General features: G+C 43.8%; 1 protein-coding gene across 1 annotated transcript; it reads right to left on the reverse strand.

The window, feature by feature from the left end:
* Window positions 1-6,199: 6,199 nt before the first annotated feature.
* Window positions 6,200-22,108, reverse strand: LOC121584057 (UPF0691 protein C9orf116 homolog). The gene is made up of 3 exons (XM_041899886.1): window positions 21,900-22,108; window positions 6,629-6,707; window positions 6,200-6,505 (listed from the first exon to the last, which is right to left on the reverse strand). Exons 1-3 carry the CDS (start codon window positions 22,028-22,030, stop codon window positions 6,320-6,322), a joined length of 396 nt encoding a protein of 131 aa, XP_041755820.1. The 5' UTR covers window positions 22,031-22,108; the 3' UTR covers window positions 6,200-6,319.
* Between the last annotated feature and the right edge of the window lie 97 nt (window positions 22,109-22,205).

The following is a 22,205-nucleotide window of genomic DNA, read 5'->3' on the forward strand; positions in this document are numbered from 1 at the left end:
TATACTAAGAAAGGAAATAGAAAGTCTAACAGAACAGATAGATGGCAATAAAAACTGTAACATAGAGGCTCAGAATAAATTAGAAGAAATGGAGAAACTTATTCAAGAAAGATCAAGTGTAATATATTATAAAAATAAAGCAAACTGGATGGAATATGGGGAAAAATGCACAAAATTTTTTTTAATCTTCAACATAGGAATGTTACTAAAAATAACTTAATGAAACTGGTTACAATTGACGGAGTCACCCATAATTCACCAAATGATATTTTGAAGGAAGAAACAAAGTACTTTAAGCATATGTTTTCTTTTCAGTCGCCTCCATCTCCTCTAACTGAAGCTAATTGTAGATAATTTTTTTCTATTGATAATGTCAAATTAACAGCCACACAGAAAGACTCATGTGAAGGTTAAATTACAGAGGAGGAACTTCGGGATGCAATTAAAGACTTTAAGTCTGGGAAAACTCCAGGGTTGGATGGCATACCAGTCGAGGTATACCAAACCTTTTTTGGTTGCAATTTCAATTTAATCCTCCAGAAACGACAGAACAAATAATGCAACAAATATTGTGGTTAAATTCAAATATACTAATTGACAAAAAAAAAAACATGCTAATAACGGTCCTCTTAGTATATCAAAAAATACAATTTTTACATTACCATGTAGTTTACCAATAAAATGGTCTGATGGTGATGTGGATATACTCGGAATACATATCCCAAAGGAAATAAATGATCTCACTTCAATACATTTTAATAGAAAGTTAGCAAAAATAGATAAGATCTTACTACCATGGAAAGGAAAATACCTGTCAATTTGTGGAAAAATCACCCTGATTAACTCTTTAGTATTATCCCAGTTTACCTATTTGCTTATGGTCTTGCCTACGCCTAGCGAACAGTTTTTTAAATTATATGAGAAAAAAATATTCAATTTTATTTGGAACGGCAAGCCAGACAAAATTAAAAGGGCATATTTATATAATGAATATTTGAGGACAGAAATTGAGGACAGAAATTATTAAATATTAAAGCATTAGACCTATCACTAAAAGCTTCAGTCATACAAAAGTTATACTTAAATCCGAACTGGTTCTCAAGCAAATTAGTAAGATTGTCTCATCCAATGTTCAAGAAAGGCCTTTTTCCCTTTATTCAGATTACAACAACTCATTTACAGTTATTTGAAAAGGAAATAATCTCCCAAATATCACTATTTCTAAAACAAGCCATAGAAAGTTGGTTGCAATTTCAATTTAATCCTCCAGAAACGACAGAACAAATAATGCAACAAATATTGTGGTTAAATTCAAATATACTAATTGACAAAAAAACTTTATTTTTTGACAGAATGTTTAAAAAAGGTATAATCTTCGTAAATGATATCATCGGTAGGACTGGTGGAGTTATGTCGCACATGCAGCTAACAAAAACATATGGAAATGTCTGCTCTACCCAAAATTACAACCAAATAATTGCAGCCTTACCGCAAAAGTGGAAGAGGAAAGTGGAAGGGGGAGAAAGTAAGGAACTTGTCTGTCTGCCTTGCATTAAAGAACATAATTGGTTAAGGAAAACTGTGATAAATAAAAAAGTATATCAGTTTCACTTAAGGACCAAAGGATTGACAGCCGTCCCATATACAGTGGGGAAAAAAAGTATTTAGTCAGCCACCAATTGTGCAAGTTCTCCCACTTAAAAAGATGAGAGAGCCCTGTAATTTTCATCATAGGTACACGTCAACTATGACAGACAAAATGAGAAAAAAAATTCCAGAAAATCATATTGTAGGATTTTTAATGAATTTATTTGCAAATTATGGTGGAAAATAAGTATTTGGTCAATAACAAAAGTTTCTCAATACTTTGTTATATACCCTTTGTTGGCAATGACACAGGTCAAACGTTTTCTGTAAGTCTTTACAAGGTTTTCACACACTGTTGCTGGTATTTTGGCCCATTCCTCCATGCAGATCTCCTCTAGAGCAGTGATGTTTTGGGGCTGTCGCTGGGCAACACGGACTTTCAACTCCCTCCAAAGATTTTCTATGGGGTTGAGATCTGGAGACTGGCTAGGCCACTCCAGGACCTTGAAATGCTTCTTACGAAGCCACTCCTTCGTTGCCCGGGCGGTGTGTTTGGGATCATTGTCATGCTGAAAGACCCAGCCACGTTTCATCTTCAATGCCCTTGCTGATGGAAGGAGGTTTTCACTCAAAATCTCACGATACATGGCCCCATTCATTCTTTCCTTTACACGGATCAGTCGTCCTGGTCCCTTTGCAGAAAAACAGCCCCAAAGCATGTTTCCACCCCCATGCTTCACAGTAGGTATGGTGTTCTTTGGATGCAACTCAGCATTCTTTGTCCTCCAAACACGACAAGTTGAGTTTTTACCAAAAAGTTATATTTTGGTTTCATCTGACCATATGACATTCTCCCAATCCTCTTCTGGATCATCCAAATGCACTCTAGCAAACTTCAGACGGGCCTGGACATGTACTGGCTTAAGCAGGGAGACACGTCTGGCACTGCAGGATTTGAGTCCCTGGCAGCGTAGTGTGTTACTGATGGTAGGCTTTGTTACTTTGGTCCCAGCTCTCTGCAGGTCATTCACTAGGTCCCCCCGTGTGGTTCTGGGATTTTTGCTCACCGTTCTTGTGATCATTTTGACCCCACAGGGTGAGATCTTGCATGGAGCCCCAGATCGAGGGAGATTATCAGTGGTCTTGTATGTCTTCCATTTCCTAATAATTGCTCCCACAGTTGATTTCTTCAAACCAAGCTGCTTACCTATTGCAGATTCAGTCTTCCCAGCCTGGTGCAGGTCTACAATTTTGTTTCTGGTGTCCTTTGACAGCTCTTTGGTCTTGGCCATAGTGGAGTTTGGAGTGTGACTGTTTGAGGTTGTGGACAGGTGTCTTTTATACTGATAACAAGTTCAAACAGGTGCCATTAATACAGGTAACGAGTGGAGGACAGAGGAGCCTCTTAAAGAAGAAGTTACAGGTCTGTGAGAGCCAGAAATCTTGCTTGTTTGTAGGTGACCAAATACTTATTTTCCACCATAATTTGCAAATAAATTCATTTAAAATCCTACAATGTGATTTTCTGGATTTCTTTTTCTCAATTTGTCTGTCATAGTTGACGTGTACCTATGATGAAAATTACAGGCCTCTCTCATCTTTTTAAGTGGGAGAACTTGCACAATTGGTGGCTGACTAAATACTTTTTTTCCCCACTGTAGATTGCAAAATAGTTGGGAAGAGATTTTTGACGTACCGATCCCATGGCATAGTGTTTATGAACTGACACGCAAAACGACACCGGATTCAAAAATTAGAATCTTTCAATTTAAATTATTATATACAATTCTTGCTACCAATAGAGTGTTATTTATATGGGGGATACAATCTTCCCAGCTCTGCAGATTTTGCTGTGAAGAGACAGAATCATTTGATCATTTGTTTTGGTTTTGTCCATTTGTAGTTTGTTTTTGGACACAGGTCCAGGAATGGCTAAAGGATTGCAATATTTACCTGGAGCTAACCTTGCAGATAGCATTACTGGGTGATCTGAAAAGTCATAGTCAATCGATCAATAATATAATAATACTTTTAGCAAAAATGTTTATTTGTAATTCACAAGCTGTAGAAGCAATGAGAATAGAAAGGTTCAGAACTTTTGTATAACATCACAGTACGGTTGAAATATATATGGCAAATAGAAATCCTATATGGATGGTGTTAAGAGATAGATGGGAGGTATTGAATAGAGTTGAAGGATGGGACTAATAACAAATAACAACAAATAATAACAAAGATAGCTAATAATGTAAGCATACTGTGTCCATAATAAGTATATAGGTTGTATGTTGGGAGCTTTTGGGAAAGAGCACAGTTAGAAAGATATGGCATATAGAAGCAAACCAGATGGACATCATGAAAATGATCGGAGAGGTTGAGAGTAGAAGAAGTTCAGGAGCAAAAAAAAATATATATATATATATATATATATAATAGAATTATTGTAAAATTAACTGTGTCCATAAGGTGTAGATAGTAAGTATAGACCGGAAGTAGAGGCCTGGGCATTGTTGTTCACTAATTTACTCCAAGTAGGGAAAGGATGGCGGGGTTGAAAAGTAATAAAGGGGAGTATATATATAAAAAACATGGGGGATTGGAAGTGAAGCAGACAATTACATTGATAGAAGATACAATCTATCTGCAATATTAAGCTGATCCATCCCCCCCAAATTTTTTTTTTTTTAAAACAACGTAACGTGAAGTCCTCAGGCTATACACATACAAGCCTAGACACGGAACAAGATCCCACAACTAAGGTAGGCAAACAGGCTACTTAAGTATGATCCCCAATCAGAGACAACGAGCGACAGCTGTCTATGATTGGGTATTACACCCAGCCAAACATAGAAATACAATACCTAGAACATAAACATAGATCCGGCTCCGGGCGTGACGACCTCTCCCTCTCTGCCTCCCCGTTGCGCCCCTGGTCTGGTCTGGACCTCGGCGCGATGCTTCCCCTCTCCTTCCTCCCACGATGCACCAAGCCCTGTCTGGACCCTGGTATGGGAGACCCCGAACCTGGAGAGGGGCTGACGGCTGGGCCTGGAGTGGCGCCGCTGACTGGAGCTGAACTGGACCCCGGTGAAGCGGAGTGGATCCGCTGACCGGAGCTGGACTGGGCACCGGTGGAGCGGACTGCTCTGGCTCCGGAGTTGAGCCGCTGACCGGAGCTGGACTGGGCACCGGTGGAGCGGACTGCTCTGGCTCCGGAGTGGAGCAGCTGACCGGTCCTGGACCAGGCACCGGTGGAACGGGCACGGGCCGTGCCGGACTGGGAAACGCACCACTGGCTTGGTGCGAGGAGCAGGCACGGGCCGGGCCGGACTGGGAACACGCACCACAGGTCTGGTGCGAGGAGCAGGAACGGGCCGGGCCGGACTGGGGACACGCACCACTGGCCTGGTGCGGGGAGCAGGTACGGGGCGTACCGGGCTGGTGACACGCACCACTGGTTTGGTGCGAGGAGCAGGGACGGGCCATACTGGACTGGGAACACGCACCACTGGCTTGGTGTGGGGAGCAGGTACGGGGCGTACTAGGCTGGCGACACGCACCACTGTACACTTCTCTCAAAATACCCCTGAGAGGTAATTTCACTACTATTCTCTTATCTACACCATGTACATTAGTTAATTAATGTCCATCAAACAAAATGTCTTAATATCGCCATAGATGATTCGCCATTTATTTATATTCCTTCTGAGACTTGACTTGGGCTCACTAGTTTCCTAGCAACCACTGTAAGACAATATTTTAATACTTGCGTTACCATGACCCAGTTTTCTGGAATAATTCAAGGTGGTTAAATATCATTTGCAGGATCAATTTAAGTGTAGATGGAATATCAACTGAATTCCAAAAACTCATACAAATCTTCTGTTTGAAAGGTACCGGGAGTTGGATCAATTCTTATCCTTTACACAATCTTAAGAGTAATAAAACATACACTGAGTGTACAAAACATTATGAACACCTGCACTTTCCATGACATAGACTGACCAGGTGAAAGCTATGATCCCTTATTGATGTCACTTGTTAAATCCACTACAATCAGTGTAGATGAAGGGGAGGAGACAGGTTAATGAAGGATTTTTAAGCATTGAGACAATTGAGAGATGGATTGTGTATGTGTGCCATTCAGAGGGTGAATGGGCAAGACAAAAGATTTAAGTGCCTTTGAACAGGGTATGGTAGTAGGTGCCAGGCGCACTGGTTTGTGTCAAGAACTGCAATGCTGCTGTGTTTTTCACACTCAACAGTTTCCCATGTGTATCAAGAATGTTCCACTACCCAAAGGACATCCAGCCAACTTGTTACAATTGTGGGAAGCATTGGAGTCAACATGTGCCAGCATCCCTGTGGAACGCTTTCAACACCTTGTAGAGTCCATCCCCTGATGAATTGAGCCTGCTCTGAGGGCAAACTAAATATTAAGAAGGTGTTCTTAATGTATTGTACACTCAGTGTATATCCTCAATTAATGTGCCAGCAAAATGCTCAGGAAGTTGTTGTTAGATCACCACCTTGTGGCCAAGACTGATGTTGAGGTAAGGTTTTTATTGAACCGATCACCAATGGTAGGTAGGGTCTAATAAAACGAGGTCAGTGAATGTTCTGTATGATGTTTTAATACTCATGAAAGGAATTGATCCTATAAAAGACAAAGAGAATAAATGGCATACAAATGTCACAATGAAAATCAATTAGGGTAGGTGGAGTAATGTTTTCAATTCTTTGGACCACTCCCACTGTCGTATGCATAATTAAAGTTGATCCTGTCCTGAAACATGGGGATGGTGTCGTGTCCTGTGATTTTGCTCTTCTCAATGGACGTGTTGAAACCGTTATCTCTGAACATCCCACTTTTCAGCATGTGTTCTGAAAACTTCCGATAACTGCCATTAAAAGTTGTCTGATGGGATAGGAAAAATTAAACAAAATCAGGTTCAGACAGATCAGTGCAAATAATCATGTTGTTTTTTACATTGTAAGTTTTTTTTAAAGATTTTCATGCTGTTTATGGCATCTTTCTTACAGGCATTTCATGAACGGTTGGCCTCTTGCTTCCATATATTTGGCTTGATGTCTGGTAGAATGGGTGGTTTTTCTTCGTACTGAAATAGACATACAGTGAGCTCCATAATTCATTGGACAGTGACCATTGTTTTGTTATTTTGGTTCTGTACTCTAGCACTTTGAGTTTGAATGGATACAATGACAATGAGCGTGAAGTGCAGACTGTAAGCTTTAATTTGAGGGTATTTTCATACATATCGGATGAACCGTTTACGAATTATAGAAGCTTTTGTACATGGTCCCCCCCATTTTCGGGCATCAAAAATCATTGGACAGTTTAACATAATGTAGAATAAAGTAATCATTGTTAATATTTGGTCGCATATCCTTTGCATGCAATGACTGCTTGAAGTCTGCGATGCATCGCCATCACCAGACGCTGGGTATCTTCCCTGGTGATGCTCTGCCAGGCCTGTACTGCAGCCATCTTCAGTTCCTGCTTGTTTCGGGGACTTATTGCCTTAAGTCTCCTCTTCAGCATGTAAAATGCATGTTCAATTGGATTCAGATCTGGTGATTGACTCGGCCAGTCAAGGTTTTTCCACTTTTTGGCCATCAAAAACCCCTTTGTTGCTCTAGCAGTATGTTTAGGGTCATTGTCTTGTTGCGTGATTAAGTGCCGTCCAATGAGTTTGAGGCATTTGGTTTTATCTGAGCAGATAAAATATTTCTGTAGACTTCAGAATTCATTGTTCTACTTCTGTCTGCAGTCACATCATCGATGAAGACAAGTGAGCCTGTTCCACTGGCAGCCATACAGGCCCAAGCCATAACACCCCCTCCACCATGTTTCATGGATGAGGTGGTATGCTTTGGATCATGGGCATTTCTTTTTTTTCTCCACACTTTTGTCTTTCCATCACTCTGGTACATGTTAATCTTTGTCTCATCTGTCCACAATATTTTTTTCCAGAACTCTTGGGGTTCTTTTAGGTGCTTTTTAGCAAACTGTAATCTTGCCTTTCTGTTCTTCAGGCTTATCAGTGGTTTGCATCTTGTAGTGTACCCTCTGTAGTCCTGCTGGTGTAGTCTTCTGCGTATGGTAGACTTTGACACATCTACACCTGCATCCAGGAGAGTGTTTTTGATCTGTTGGGCTGTTATCAGGGTTTTTTCTTCACCATAGAGAGTATTCTCCGGTCATCCACTACAGTGGTCTTCCTCTGTCTACCGGGTCTTTTGACATAATTGAGTTCACCGGTTGTTTTTTTTCTTGTTAATGATGAACAAAACTGTTGACTTGGGCATGGCCAAGGGTTTTTGCAATGTTCCTGAATGATTGATTTTCATTTCTGAGCCTTTTGACGGCCAACTTCATTTGCATCGACACTGCTGTCTTCCTCATGTTGTCACACCCCAATAACAACCTCCAAAGGCAATAGCAACGTCTAGAATCATTACTATTCATCAACAGCTCTCCTGCATTCACTAACAACACAAATGAATACACCTGCCTAACGACACACATCTGTGAAGCCAATTTAACAAATACTTGTAGTACCTTAAAATGGGGGGACCATGTACAAAAGGCGCTGTCATTTCTAAACGGTTCATCCGATATGTATGAAAATACCCTCAAATTAAAGCTGCACTTCACGCTCATTGTCATTGTATCCTTTCAAACTCAAAGTGCTAGAGTACAGAACCAAAATAACAAAACAATGGTCACTGTCCAATGAATTATGGAGCTCACTGTATATTGGCTCAGTGCATTGATCATCAAAAGCAAACAACCTTTTTGGTGCATAACATTTATTAGCAAAATGGTTAAAGGACCAATGCAGCTGTTTATATCTCAATATCAAATCATTTCTGGGTAACAATTAAGTACCTGTTTTCAATTAAAACGGTAAAAAATAAAGAAAAATTGCTTCTTAGCAAAGAGCATTTTCTCAATAAATTATTTTGCTAGGACTGTCTGGGAGTGGTCTGAGTGAGGGGCCTAATTGGACGAGCCTAATGGGCACTGGTGGACTTAGCATTAGGCAGAAGAGGCAATTGCCTCAGGTTTCACATAATCAAGGGGCCTCATGAGCTGGGCATAGTAATACAACATTTCCAAATGTTTTTAAAAACTAAATAACAATGCTCTGGTCGAGGCATAATAAATAAATAAATCCCCATCAAAATCTGTCTGTTTAATTTTTAAGATAGGGATATCAGCATGGGCTGCATCTGGCCCAGGTATCCTGGATGGATATCGATCTCATTCCGTCAGTAGAGGATTCCTGGTTGTTCTTTAAAAGTGCTTTCCTCTCAATTTTAAATAAGCATGCTCATTTGCACCCCAGTATCTCTATTTGCACATCATCTCTTGCACATCTATCATTCCAGTGTTAATAGTAATTGTAATTATTTTGCACTATGGCCTATTTATTGCCTTACCTCCATAACTTGCTACATTTGCACACACTGTATATATCTTTTCTGTTGATTTTTTGTCTTTATGTTTTGTTTTACCCCATATGTAACTCTGTGTTGTTGTTTTTATTGCACTGCTTTGCTTTATCTTGGCCAGGTCGCAGTTGTAAATGAGAACTTCTTCTCAACTGGCTTACCTGGTTAAATAAAGGTGAAATAAAATAAAAAAATTAATCTCAATCTACCGCATCCGCCAATGTCGACCTTCTGCATCTGCAGTGGAAGGTGGCAGAGCTACAGTGCATTTTGAAAATATTCTGACCCCTTGACTTTTTCCACATTTTGTTACGTTACAGCCTTATTCTAAAATGGATAAAATAAAAATAAATCCTCATCAATCTGAAAATAGTTGTGCAGCAATGCTCCGGAGGGAACGGCTGACGTTTTACGGGCTCCTAACCAACTGTGCTATTTTGTTAGTTATTTCGCGTTGTTTGTAGCTTATTTTTTGTGTACATAATGTTGCTGCTACCATCTCTTATGACCAAAAATAACTTCTGGACATCAGAACAGCGATTACTCACCTCGAATTGGACGAAGATTTTTTCTTTAACGAGTCCGACGCGAAGGATATACTGCTTTCTCTGGAACGGGCCCAAATACCCGTCATTTGCGTGAAGAAAAGACGGAGAAAAAGGGGGCGGAGGTCGGGCTGCCTTCTGAGAATTCGTAGGCGAGTGAGTAAACCTCCACTACCATCCGTTCTATTGGCCAATGTGCAATCATTGGAAAATAAACTGGATGATCTACGATTAAGACTATCCTACCAATGGGACATTAAAAACTGTAATATCTTATGTTTTACCAGGATTTTCCATGCATCGGCAGGACAGAGAAGCTACGTCTGGTAAGACGAGGGGTGGGGTGTGTGTCTATTTGTCAATAACAGCTGGTGTGCGATGTCTAATATTAAAGAAGTCTCGAGGTATTGCTCGCCTGAGGTAGAGTACCTTATGATAAGCTGTAGTCCACACTATCTCCCAAGAGAGTTCTCATCTATATTATTCGTAGCCATCTATTTACAACCACAAACCGATGCTGGCACTAAGACCGCACTCAACGAGTTGTATAAGGCCATAAGCAAACAAGAAAATACTCATCCAGAAGTGGCGCTCCTAGTGGCCGGGGATTTTAATGCAGTCAAACTTAAATCCGTTTTACCTCATTTCTACCACCATGTCACATGTGCAACCAGAGGAAAAAAAACTCTAGACCACCTTTACTCCACACACAGAGACGCATACAAAGCTCTCCCTCACCCTCCATTTGGCAAATCTGACCATAATTCTATTCTCCTGATTCCTGCTTACAAGCAAAAACGAAAGCAGGAAGTACCAATGACTTGCTCAATACGGAAGTGGTCAGATGACGCGGATGCTACGCTACAGGACTGTTTTGCTAGCACAGACTGGAATATGTTCCGGGATTCATCCAATGGCATTGAGGAGTATACCACCTCAATCATCGGCTTCATCAATAAGTGCATTGACGACGTCGTCCCCACAGTGACCGTACATAAATATCCCAACCAGAAGCCATGGATTACAGGCAACATCCGCATCGAGCTAAAGGCTAGAGCTGCTGCTTTCAAGGAGTGGGACACTAATCCGGACGCTTATAAGAAATCCCGCTAAACCCTCAGACGAACCATCAAACAGGCAAAGTGTCAATACAGGATTAAGATTGAATCCTACTACACAGGCTCTGACGCTCGTCGGATGGGGCAGGGCTTGAAAACTATTACGGACTACAAAGGGAAACCCATCCGCGAGCTGCCCAGTGACGCGAGCCTACCAGACGAGCTAAATGCCTTTTATGCTCGCTTAGAGGCAAGCAACACTGAAGCATGCATGAGAGCACCAGCTGTTCTGGACGACCGTGTGATAACGCTCTTGGTAGCCGATGTGAGCAAGACCTTTAAACAGGTCAACATTCACAAAACCGCGAGGCCAGACGGATTACCAGGACGTGTACTCAAAGCATGCGGGGACCAACTGGCAAGTGTCTTCACTGACATTTTCAACCTCTCCCTGACCGAGTCTGTAATACCTACATGTTTCAAGCAGACCACCATAGTCCCTGTGCCCAAGGAAGCGAAGGTAACCTGCCTAAATGATTACGCCCCGTAGCACTCACGTTGGTAGCCATGAACTGCTTTGAAAGGCTGGTCATGGCTCACAACCACAGCATCATCCCGGATACCCTAGACCCACTCCAATTCACATACCGCCCCAACAGATCTACAGATGATGCAATCTCAATCGCACTTCACACTGCCCTTTCCCACCTGGACAAAAGGAACACCTACACTACCGGTCCAAAGTTTTAGAACTCCTCCTCGTTCAAGGTTTTTCTTTATTTTTACTATTTTCTACATTGTAGAATATAGTGAAGGCATCAACACTATGAAATAACACAAATGGAATCATGTAGTAACCAAAAAAGTGTTAAACAAATCAAAATATATGTTATATTTGAGATTCTTCAAATAGCCACCCTTTGCCTTGATGACAGCTTTGCACACTCTTGGCATTCTCTCAACCAGCTTCACCTGGAATGCTTTTCCAACAGTCTTGAAGGAGTTCCCACATATGCTGAGCACTTGTTGGCTGCTTTTCCTTCACTGTGCAGTCCAACTCATCCCAAACCATCTCAATTTGGTTGAGGTCGGGGGCTTGTGGAGGCCAGGTCATCTGATGCAGCACTCCATCACTCTCCTTCTTGGTAAAATAGCCCATACACAGCCTGGAGGTGTGTTGGGTCATTGTCCTGTTGAAAAACAAATGATAGTCCCACTAAGCCCAAACCAGATGCAGAACGCTGTGGTAGCCATGCTGGTTAAGTGTGCCTAGAATTCTAAATAAATCACAGACAGTGTCACCAGCAAAGCACCCCTACACCATAACACCTCCTCCTCCATGCTTTATGGTGGGAAATACAAATGCGGAGATCATCCGTTCACCCACACCGCATCTCACAAAGACACAGAGGTTGGAATCAAAAATCAACAATTTGGACTCCAGACCAAAGGACAGATTTCCACCAGTCTAATGTCCATTGCTCGTGTTTCTTGGCCCAAGCAAGTCTCTTCCTCTTATTGGTGTCCTTTAGTAGTGGTTTCTTTGTAGAAATTCGACCATGAAGGCCTGATTCACACAGTCTCCTCTGAACAGTTGATGTTGAGATGTGTCTGTTACTTGAACTCTGTGAAGCATTTATTTGGGCTGCAATTTCTGAGGCTGGTAACTCTAATGCAGCAGAGGTAACTCTGGGTCTTCCATTCCTGTGGACGTCGTCATGAGAGCCAGTTTCATCACAGCGCTTGATGCCATAATATGGACTTGGTCTTTTACCAAATAGGGCTATCTTCTGTATACCACCTTGTCACAATACAACTTTGGCTCAAATGCATTAAGAAGGAAAGAAATTCCACAAATTAACTTTTAAGAAGGCACACCTGTTAATTGAAATGCATTCCAGGTGATTACCTCATGAAGCTGGTTGAGAGAATGCCAAGAGTGTGCAAAGCTGTCATCAAGGCAAAGGGTGACTATTTGAAGAATCTCAAAAATAAAATCTATTTTGATTTGTTTAACACTTTTTTGGTTACTACAAGATGTGTTATTTCATAGTTTTGATGTCTTCACTATTATTCTACAATGTAGAAAATAGTTTAAAAAATAAAGAAAAACCCTTGAATGAGTAGGTGTTCTAAAACTTCTGACCGGTAGTGTATGTGAGAATGCTGTTCATTGACTACAGCTCAGCGTTCAACACCATAGTGCCCACAAAGCTCATCACTAAGCTAAGGACCCTGGGACTAAACACCTCCCTATGCAACTGGATCCTGGACTTCCTGACGGGCCGTCCCCAGTTGGTAAGGGTAGGCAACAACACATCTGCCACGCTGATCCTCAACACGGGGGCCCCTCTGGGGTGCGTGCTCAGTCCCCTCCTGTACTCCCTGTTCACCTACGACTGTGTGGCCAAACACGACTCCAACACCATCATTAAGTTTGCTGACGACACAACAGTGGTAGGCCTGATCACCGACAACGACGAGACAGCCTATAGGGAGGAGGTCAGGACCTGGTAGTGTGGTGCCAGGACAACAACCTCTCCCTCAACGTGATCAAGACAAAGGAGCTGACTGGGGTACATCACTGGGGCCAAGCTTCCTGCCATCCAGGACCTATATACTAGGCGGTGTCAGAGGAAAGCCAAATAAAATTGTCAAAGACTCTAGTCACCCAAGTCATAGACTGTTCTCTCTGCTACCGCACGGCAAGCGGTACCGGAGCGCCAATTCTAGGACCAAAAGGCTCCTTTAGGTTGTTGGGCTCCCGAGTGGCGCAGCGGTCTAAGGCACTGCATCTCAGTGCTTGAGGCGTCACTACAGACCCCGTGGTTCGATTCCAGGCTGTATCACAACCGCCATGATTGGGAGTCCCATAGGGCGGTGCACAATTGGCCCAGCGTCGTCCGGGTTTGGCCGGTGTAGGCCGTCATTGTAAATAAGAATTTGTTCTTAACTGACTTGCCTAGTTAAATAAAGGTTAAATAAATTTAAAAAATACCCCCAAGCTATAAGGCTGCTGAACAATTAATCAAATGGCCACCCGGACTATTTACATTGACCCCCCCTCCATTTGTTTTTACACTGCTGCTATCCGCTGTCTATTATCTATGTATAGTCACTTTACCCCTACCTACAATGTACAGATTACCTCGACTAACCTGTACCCCCGCACATTGACCCCAATACCGGTACCCCCTGTATATAGCCTCGTTATTGTTATTTTATTGTTACTTTTTATTTTACTTTAGTTTATTTGGTAAATATTTTCTTAACTCTTTCTTGAACTGCATTGTTGGTTAAGGGCTTGTAAATAAGTATTTCACGGGAAGGTCTACACCTGTTGTATTCTGCGCATGTGACAAATAAAGTTTGATTTGATTTGAACCTGACAGACGATCTGCAGAGAAGAAAGGGAGAAACTATCCAAATACAGGTGTTGTGACGAGGTGTGAATTAAGGAGTCAGGTGCAGGAGGTAAAACACTGAAGTCCAGAGTTTATTCCGTTTAAATAAATCCTCCGCTCGCTGAAACCAGTCATCCACCGCAGGAGCATCGGTCTGGCTCTGGTGCCATGGTGTCAGGACCGGTTGGTAACCCAAAACACATTGGAAGGGTGTAAGGTTTGTGGAGGAGTGGCGGAGAGAGTTCTGAGCGTATTCTGCCCATGTTCCTGACAGTAGGTCCGCAGGAACCTACCCACATCTTCATTCACACTTTCCCCCTGACCATTACTCTCTGGGTGAAATCCAGAGGTCAGGCTGACCGAGACCCCCAGACGTTCCATGAATGCCTTCCAGACTCTAGACGTGAACTGGGGACCTCAGTCGGACACTATATCCTCTGGTACCCCGTAGTGCCGGAAGACGTGAGTAAACAGAGCCTCTGCAGTTTGTAGGGCCATGGGGAGACCGGGCAGAGGAAGGAGGCAGCAGGACTTTGAAAAGCGATCCACAACGACCAGGATAGTGGTGTTACCTTGGGAGAGGGGAAGATCAGTAAGAAAATCAATACTAAGGTGAGACCATGGTCGTTGTGGAACTGGTAAAGGTTGTAGCTTACCCTCTGGGAGGTGCCTAGGTGCCTTACTCTGGGTGCACACTGAGCAGGAGGAAACATACACCCTCACGTCCTTAGCCAAGGTAGGCCACCAGTACTTCTCGGTCAGGCAGTGCATTGTACGACCGATACCTGGATGACCAGAGGAGGGTGACGTGTGTGCCCAGTAGATCAGACGATCACGGATAAGCGCAGGCACGTACTGCAGCCCAGCTGGACACTGCGGTAGAGATGGATCTGTGCGTAATGCCTGCTCTATATCCTCGTCCATCGCCCATACTACCGGCACCACAATGCATGAGGCTGGGAGTATGGGGCTGTCGTCTCTGGGCCTCTCCTCTGTGTCATACAGCCGAGACAGTGCGTCTGCCTTCACGTTCTTCGTACCCGGAATGTATGAGAGTGTGAAATCAAACCGGGTGAAGAATAGGGCCCACCTGGCCTGGCGAGGATTCAGCCTCCTCGCTGCCCGGATGTACTCCAGGTTATGGTGGTCTGTCCAGACGCGGAAAGGGTGTATCGCCCCTTCGAGCCAATGCCTCCACACCGTCAAAGCTCGGACAACAGCCAGCAGCTCCCGATCACCAACGCCGTAGTTCTGCTCCGCTGAGCTTCTTCGAAAATAAGGCACAGGGGCGGAGCTTGGGTGGCGTGCCCGAGCGTTGGGATAAGACAGCGCCTATCCCTACCTCGGACGCATCCACCTCCACTACGAACGGTAGTGATGGATCGGGGTGAGCCAGTACCGGGGCGGAGGTGAACAGATCCCGCAATCTACTGAAGGCCAAATCAGCCTCAGCAGACCAGTGGAGCCGGGACTGCCCACCCTTCAACAAGGAGGTAATGGGAGCTGCGACCTTGCCAAAGCCCCAAATAAACCTCTGATAGTAGTTGGCAAAGCCAAGGAAGCGTTGCACCTCCTTCACTGTGGTTGGAGTCGGCCAATTACGCACGGCTGAAATGCAATCTCCCTCCATCTCCACACCTGTGGTAGTAATGCGGTATCCGAGGAAGGAGATTGACTGCTGGGAAAACTCACACTTCTCTGCCTTGGCATAAAGATCATTTTCCAGCAGTCGGACCAGTACCTTACGAACCAGGGACACATGCTCGGCGCGCGTAGAGGAATACACCAGGATGTCATCAATGTAGACAACCACACCGTGACCAAGCATGTCCCGAAACACCTCGTTCACAAAGGAGTGGAAAACGGTTGGAGCATTCATCAAACCGTAGGGCATCACCAGGTATTCATAATGCCCCGAGGTTGTGCTGAATGCTGTTTTCCACTCATCCCCTTCCCGAATGTACACCAGGTTGTAGGCACTCCTGAGGTCTAATTTAGTGAAAAAACGGGCCCCATGCATTGACTCAATCACTGAAGGAATGAGGGGAAGAGGATAACTAAATCGTACCGTCACCTTATTCAGTGGTCGATAATCAATGCACGGGCATAAACCGCCATCTTTCTTCTTCACAAAGAAGAAACTCGAGGAAGCAGGTGAAGTGGAGGGATGTATATACCCCTGGCGCAGGGACTCGGTGACGTATGTTTCCATAGCCTCTGTTTCAGCCTGCGACAGGGGATACACATGACTCCTTGGAGGTACAGCGTCTACCCGAAGGTTTATCGCGCAATCCCCCTCCCTATGAGGTGGTAATTTAGTTGCTTGCGTCTTGGAAAACGCGAGCGCCAGATCATGGGGGGGGAATGCGCACGGTGGGAGTACCGTCTGGACTTCCACCGTGGTCGCACCAACGGAAACACCTAGACACCTACCCGGGCACTCACGCGACCACCCCGAAAGAACCTTCTGCGGCCATAAAAAATCGGGGGTTGTGAAGGGCTAACCACGGAATACCTAAGACTACAGGGTAAGCAGGAGACTCAATAATCAAAAAGCTGATCTGCTCAACATGCGTCTCCTATGTAATCTTGGTGACTGGTACAGTAACCTCCTTAACCAACCCGGACCCTAATGGTCGACTATCAAGTGCTCTGATGGGGAGTGGAATGGATAGGGGAACCAATGTAATGCCTTGACGGCGTGCAAATGCCCTGTCCATAAAGTTCCCAGCTGCGCCTCAATCGACGAGCGCCTTACACTGGGAAACTACCAGGTGATCGGGAAAGGAGATAGATAGGGTACAGTGCGCCACAAAGGGCTCTGAACAAGTTTGGGTGTTCGTTACCTGGGGTGATGCGTGATTACCCTGCCTACCGCCTCCAGACCCAAAAGAACATTGACTGCGACGTGAGGTGGATTGTCCCTTCGTGCCACCAGAGTGGCACGAAGGGACAAGAGTGTCACTGTCCTCCTGCGCTCTCTCGACCGGCGGCTCCCCCCAGCTCCATCTGCTCGGGGTCAGAGTCATCAGGAGTGGGAACGGGCAGACCCCTACCAGGACGTCCTCTGGCTGCTAGCAGATTGTCCAGCTGGATGGCCATGTCCACCAGTTGGGAGAACGATAGCATAGCATCACGGCAGGCTAGCTCCCGTCGGACGTCCTCCCTTAGGTGGCACCGGAAATGGTCGATCAGGGCCCGCTCGTTCCACCCGGACCCTGCTGCCAGCATCCGGAACTCCAGCGCGTAGTCCTGTGCGGTCCTCCTTCCCTGCCTCAGATGGACCAGTCGTTCGCCCACCTCTCGACCCTCAGGCAGGTGATCGAAAACGGCCGGAAAGAGGCGAGCAAACTCCCCGTAGTCCTCCAACGCGGCACCTCTCTCATTCCACACCGCGTAGGCCCACTCCAGGGCTCTCCCACAAAGGCAGGAAACGAGGACGGATACCTTCTCCCGCTCCAGTGGCGCCGGCCTGATGCTGGAGAAATACAGCTCGAGTTGGAGCATAAATCCCTTACATCGCGCTGCCGTCCCATCAAACGCCGGTGGCCGGGATATCTGGATCCCTCCAGGGGCTGGTGTGTAGGTCGCTGGATCCGGTTGACCAGCTGGTCTCGATAGATCAGGTCCTCTCCTCATTAGGCATTCTACTACCTGAAGAACCCGATCCATCGCTTCCCCCAAGCTGGCCAGCATCGAGGAATGCTCCTGGATCCTTGCCACAACACCAAAAGGCTCCTTAACAGCTTCTAGGTTGTTGGGCTCCCGAGTGGCGCAGCGGTCTAAGTCACTGCATCTCAGTATCACTACAGACCCCGTGGTTCGATTCCAGGCTGTATCACAACCGGCCGTGATTGGGAGTCCCATAGGGCGGCGCACAATTGGCCCAGCGTCGTCTGGGTTTGGCCGGTGTAGGCCGTCATTGTAAATAAGAATTTGTTCTTAACTGAACAAGTTAAATAAAGGTTAAATAAATAAATAAATACCCCCAAGCCATAAGACTGCTGAACAATTAATCAAATGGCCACCCGGACTATTTACATTGACCCCCCCTCCATTTGTTTTTACACTGCTGCTACCCGCTGTCTATTATCTATGTATAGTCACTTTACCCCTACCTACAATGTACAGATTACCTCGATTAACCTGTACCCCCGCACATTGACCCCGGTACCGGTACCCCCTGTATATAGCCTCGTTATTGTTATTTTATTGTGTTACTTTTTATTTTACTTTATTTTATTTGGTAAATATTTTCTTCACTCTTTCTTGAACTGCATTGTTGGTTAAGGGCTTGTAAATAAGCATTTCACGGTAAGGTCTACACCTGTTGTATTCTGCGCATGTGACAAATAAAGTATGATTTGATTTGAACCTGACAGAGGATCTGCAGAGAAGAATGGGAGAAACTCTCCAAATACAGGTGTTGTGACGAGGTGTGAATGAAGGAGTCAGGCACAGGAGGTAAAACACTGAAGTCCAGAGTTTATTCCGTTTACATAAATCAAACACTCCCAGCGTGAAAACGAAACTAATACAAGGGAAAATAATCCACCTTGGCAAGTACAAATAGAAGAGTAGCTCAACCAAGCTACTCGCTCTCACAATAAACAATCACTCACAAAGACAAGGGGAACAGAGGGAACACTTATACACATACTAATTAGGGGAATGAGCACCAGGTGTGTGTGATTGACAAGACAAGACATGACAAGTGGAGTGATGAGAATGGGATCGGCAGTAGCTAGTAAGCCGGTCGACGACGAACGCCGAAACCTGCCTGAACAAGGAGGGGAGGAAGCCTCGGCGGAAGTCGTGACAGGTGTGCCAAGCTTGTAGCGTTATACCCAAGAAGACACAAGGCTGTAATTGCTGCCAAAGGTGCTTCAACAAAGTACTGAGAAAAGGGTCTGAATACTTATGTAAATGTGATACTTTATTTATTTATTTTTTTGCAAAGAAATTCTAAAAACCTGTTTTTTCTTTGTCATTATGGGGTATTGTGTGTAGATTGATAAACATAAAAAATATATATATTTCATCCATTTTAGAACAAGGCTGTAACATAACAAAATGTGGAAAAAGTCAAGGGGTCTGAATACTTTCCGAATGCACTGTACATCGGCAAAGATCTTTATAACTAACCCAAGATAGACCACAGCCTGTCGTTTCCAATGGGAGCAAATGAATCATAGTGGGCAGAACAAGAAAGGAGGTGGGCACAGCTAGCGAAATCCTGTTGGAGCGTTCTAGCATGTGTTCACATATTTCCGTTAGGAAACGCCTACTCTGTGAAGTGCGCGTGTGCAATAATTCAATTCGCCCTTGCACTCCTTCTAAACAGCACACTTGTTCGAAACTTTGGCAAAGGGTAAAGTCCACAAAACTTAGTACACTCTGTTCGTACCATATTGTAGTTTTGGGAACAGAAAACTGTACTGAGATCAAATGTTTAATCGATGAGAAAATGTGCAGAATGTCGACCAAAATTCATCTCGCGCCATCTTCTCCCACTGCCGGCCACATGGGTTTCCTCTCAACATATTTGGTGGTGAGTGGAAATGCCAACCGGATGCTTCAGATTTATACATCCGGTGAAACATCTGGCTCATTGTTCTATCTGTGATAGCGGTGTTTGGTTTGTCAGACCAGGAGACATCCCGAAAATCGGTCTTCTCACTAAAATGTCTGTAGTGTCCGAACAGTTTGGGCTACAACAGGGTTTCTCAAACTCGGATTATCCTTAGTATGACGTCTCAAAACAATTCCATATGTTAGCTTAGTAGAAACTCAGCCCTTAGACTTTCTTTAGTAAAAATACATGTGCTGCTGATAATACTGCCATCGTCGTCAAGGAAGAGGCAGAGGACATGTATGTGTAGCCCATGTATCTGATGCAGTCTGGCCAAAAATAGTATGGCATGTCATATAAGACAGAGGGGCGCTGTTTTGCTCACTCGGATGCTTTCTCTGATGAGATAGTTTCAGCCACTTGCGAATTGAAGGAAAGTTGGCGGGTGCACAGTGCACTGTTCAGATGCTGGAATTATTTTGGATGAATGTGTGAAGGTAACCTACTTTTTGAAGTGATTTGTTTGACATCAGATGAAAACATCATGACTGGTTGTGTTCATGGCACATGACTGGCCTCTGCCTTGGGCCTCCAAATCACTAAGTCCGCCCCTGCTAATGGGAGGGATATGTAACCTGAAAACTAGCTGTTATTGGCAGAGATGTTTGAAACTCTCTTTGTTATTGGTCTATTAAAGATTGTCCTGTACTTTTCTATACTTTTTCACCAGCAGTTCTGAAAGTAGCACTCACGAGCCAAAAGTGGTCCCCGAAAATGGCATACTACATCACATATGTGCAGATATGTGCACCACTTCATTGCTCTCTCTCTCTCTCTCTCTCTCTCTCTCTCTCTCTCTCTCTCTCTCTCTCTCTCTCTCTCTCTCTCTCTCTCTCTCTCTCTCCTGCAACCTCATTGGATAATATTGGGCAGGCCTCTTGCTAGCTGTCACTCAAATGCGAGGTGCTGAAGCTCATTGGCTAGAACTCTAATTGCTAGGGGGCTGGCCCCAGTGGTGTAAAGTACTTAAGTAAAAATACTTTAAAGTACTACTTAAGTAGTTTTTGGGGGTATCTGTACTTTACTTTACTATTTATATTCTTGACAACTTTTACTTTTACTTCTCTGCATTCTTAAAGAAAAGATTGTACTTTTTACTCCATATATTTTCCCTGACAACCCAAAGTACTCGTTACATTTTTAATGCTTAGCAGGACAGGAAAATTGTGAAATTCACGCACTTATGAAGATAACACATGGTCATCCCTACTGCCTATGGTCTGGCGGACTCACTAAACACAAATGCATCTTTTGTAAATAATGTCTGAGTGTTGGAGTGTGCCCCTGGCTATCCGTAAATGTTTAAAACAATAAAATGGTGCCGTCTGCTTTGCTTAATATAAGGAATTTGAAATGATTTATACTTTTACTTCTACATTTGATACTTAAGTATATTTTAGCAATTACATGTACTTTTGATACTTAAGTATATTTAAAACCAAATACTTTTAGACTTTTACTCAAGTACTATTTTACTGGGTGACTTTCACTTTTACTTGAGTAACTTTCTATTAAGGTATCTATACTTTTACTCAAGTATGACAATTGGGTACTTTTTCCACCACTGGCTGGCCCACAAGAAAAAAATAACAGTTGCTTTCAAACTAGGGATTCCGTGGCTAATTGAGGTAAGACAGTAATTCTGCTCATAGATTATGCATGTATGAACTACACATTGACACATCCAGCCCAAAGCGGGAGGTTTAAAAAATACTTGATTTGTCGCCAAAACATATTGAAATGTCAGGCAGTCTTTTCCAAACAGCTACTACACTAAAAGGGCATTATCACCATTTTCACAATTCCACAGTATTATTCCAACCTCATAGTGTGGAAATATATGTATATAAAACATAGGAAAATCACGTTTTTGACAGCACTGGGCCTTTAAAATAAAGGGTATAGGCGACATTGGTTGGATACACTAACCTATCAGGCTATCTTATTGAAATATTAGGTTAGTCTTGTTATTGTGAATGTCTAGTTTCAGGCTACTGAATTGCTGTGAAATTACAAATGCTGCAATTCAATCGAACCTACCATGGCAATGTTGCACACACACAACACACACACACACACAGGAGGCTACCCTGTGAGTGGTGATAATGCAATGGGAGAAATAAACACAGCGTGCATAACCGCATTGCGGGTTCGATTTAAATGAGCACCTTAACATGTTGTAAGGAGGACTTACCTGTAGCCTTGAAAGCAATCGGGGTTATTAAAACGCTTAGGAAGATTTCTGTCCACTTTGTAAACGTCACTGGTTTTCATAGATTCATTGTCATCTGATGGATGAGTTTCCACATAGTTTTCAGAATCCATGATTATGAGACGAGGTATTCCGGTCCCGATGCACACGACAACAAGGAGTAGGCTACTGTTTAAGTTAGTTGCTACCAACACAACTGTAACTAAGTGACGTCGGAGGGTCGGAACCATAGAGATCCTATTAAATTACGGACCATACAATTAGGAATTACAATACTAGAATGGTTAT

Source organism: Coregonus clupeaformis, chromosome 16, assembly GCF_020615455.1.
Source record: "Coregonus clupeaformis isolate EN_2021a chromosome 16, ASM2061545v1, whole genome shotgun sequence".
Taxonomy (NCBI): Eukaryota; Metazoa; Chordata; class Actinopteri; order Salmoniformes; family Salmonidae; genus Coregonus; species Coregonus clupeaformis.